This window comes from Camelina sativa, chromosome 5, assembly GCF_000633955.1.
Source record: "Camelina sativa cultivar DH55 chromosome 5, Cs, whole genome shotgun sequence".
In the NCBI taxonomy this organism is placed as follows: Eukaryota; Viridiplantae; Streptophyta; class Magnoliopsida; order Brassicales; family Brassicaceae; genus Camelina; species Camelina sativa.
In genome coordinates, this window is record NC_025689.1 from 22,121,510 (window position 1) to 22,123,678 (window position 2,169).

Below are 2,169 nucleotides of genomic sequence, written 5' to 3' on the forward strand. Positions count from 1 at the left end.
AGATCTTTCTCATGGGCTTCTTGATGGACTGGCCTCATCTCTACTGCTTATATAACTCGAACTCGGCCTTGTTGAACTCTTGTACGGACGTCCGTACGGACAATCGTACGGACGTGACTTAGGCTGAATAGAACATGGTCAATACTCCCTCTCAAGCTTAGCCAAGTGAAACGGCTAAACTTGGAACCCGCACAAGACCACCTCGTTAAAAACCTTAACATAGAAAACTACATGGGACAAAACCATGTTAAGGAAAAGAGTGTGATCTCCACGGGTTAGAGGAGTCTTCTCATGGATGTGAAGGGTCTACTAACCCAAGTTTGCTGGAGATGTAATCGCAAATCTGTGAACTAGTAGCCTTTGGGAAGATGTCAGCCAATTGGTCCTTGCTTGGTGTGTTGCACGGCAAGACTACACCCTCTTCAATATTCTCTCGTACCGTATGGCAGTTTACCTCGATGTGTTTGGTTCTTTCATGGAAGACCGAGTTGGATGCTATGTGTATTGCCGCCTTGTTGTCACAATGCATAGTGATGGGTTTGTCTATCTCCACTCCAAGGTCCTTGAGGAGGCCTTTAAGCCATGTAAGCTCGTTGGTGAGCTTCTTCATAGCCCTATATTCCGACTCGGCACTTGATTGAGACACAACCTTCTGTTTCTTCGACTTCCAAGTAACTAGGTTCCCACCAACAAAAGTGCAGTACCCTGTCGTAGACCTCCTATCGGTTGTGTCACCCGCATAGTCCGCGTCGCAATAGCCAACGAGCTCAGTATTGTTGTTCTTCCCCATCCAAATGCCTCGGCCAGGGCTTCCCTTGAGATAACACAAAATCCTCTCGACCGTGTTCCAATCAAAGTTCGTTGGAGCTTTCATGTGTTGGCTCACTTGATTCACGGCATAGCAACGATCCGGTCGTGTGATGGTGAGATAGATCAACTTTCCCACCAACCTACGATATCTTCCCACGTCCTCATACGGCTCAGCCAACTTTTTCACCGGCGCATTCGGTGATTTCTTCATCTCCCCCCTTTTGCTTGACCTGGTAACCCTCTTCAAGCGGCGTGGAGACCGGTTTGGCGCCAAGTTTACCAGTTTCCTTGAGCAAGTCCAGCGTATACTTTCGTTGGGAGAGAAACAGCCCTTCCGGTGATCGAGAGATTTCGATCCCAAGGAAATATTTGAGTTCACCAAGGTCCTTGATGTCAAAGGAGGAGTGAAGAAGACCCTTAGTAGTAGAGATGACGTCGTTATCATCGCCTGTGATGATTATATCATCGACATAGACGAGCACCACCACTCGACCACCGGCTGTGCGTAGCGTAAACAAGGTATGGTCCGCTTCCGATCATCTAAAGCCATTGGTGCGAAGCGTCTTGCTCAGTTTGTGATACAACGCCCGAGGGGATTGTTTCAAGCCATAGATGGCCTTGCGAAGGCGAAGAACTTTGCCCAGAGCAACAATGTTTTCCAAGCCCGGAGGAGGGTGCATATACACTTCTTCTTCAAGCTCCCCTTGAAGAAAGGAATTCTTGACATCCATCTGCCAAAGGTCCCACGAGAGGTTCGTAGCGAGAGAAAGGACTTCACGAACGGTGTGAAGCTTGGCGACCGGAGCAAATATATCTGTGTAATCGGCACCATAGGTTTGTGTAAAGCTGCGAGCGACGAGACAAGCCTTTTAGCGCTCCACATCACCGTTGCTCAGATACTTAATCGTGAAGACCCATTTCAAGCTGACCGCCTTCTTCCCCTTTGGGAGATCATCTTCGTCTCAAGTATGATTCCAAATCATAGCATCGGTCTCATCATCAACAGCCGCTAACCATTCCTTGTGTGCTTTGGCTTCTTCGTAGGTTTGAGGAACGAACTGAGCATCGATCTTGGTGAGGAAGGCGGCATGGTCTTGAGGAACAAGGTCAAGCGAACACACAGCTTGAATTGGATGAGCCATTGCCTGATTATTGTAGTAAACCCGTTTGTCTTTCCATGTCGACGGATGAAATTTGAGACGTTCACTTCACCGAGGAAGAACGACCGTAGATTCCTGTGGTGGGATGTCGATCGTAGCCAAGGTATGGTCATTGTCCACATGGTCCGGCTCAGCACAAGGTTCACCGGTAGGAAGAACAAGCGGCTCGGAGGCATGTTCTTGATCTTCCTCGTCTACT

At 48.5% G+C, this 2,169-nt stretch overlaps 1 protein-coding gene across 1 annotated transcript; it reads right to left on the bottom strand.

Annotated features, from left to right (window-relative positions):
- LOC109132893 (uncharacterized mitochondrial protein AtMg00810-like) lies at positions 290 to 1,021 on the bottom strand. Its single transcript, XM_019245356.1, has one exon. It carries the CDS (start codon positions 1,019 to 1,021, stop codon positions 290 to 292), a length of 732 nt encoding a protein of 243 aa, XP_019100901.1.

What these genes read in the sequence shown, in the direction of transcription:
- LOC109132893 (XM_019245356.1), bottom strand. Translation starts at nt 1,021, where the DNA reads ATGAAGAAATCACCGAATGCGCCGGTGAAAAAGTTGGCTGAGCCGTAT.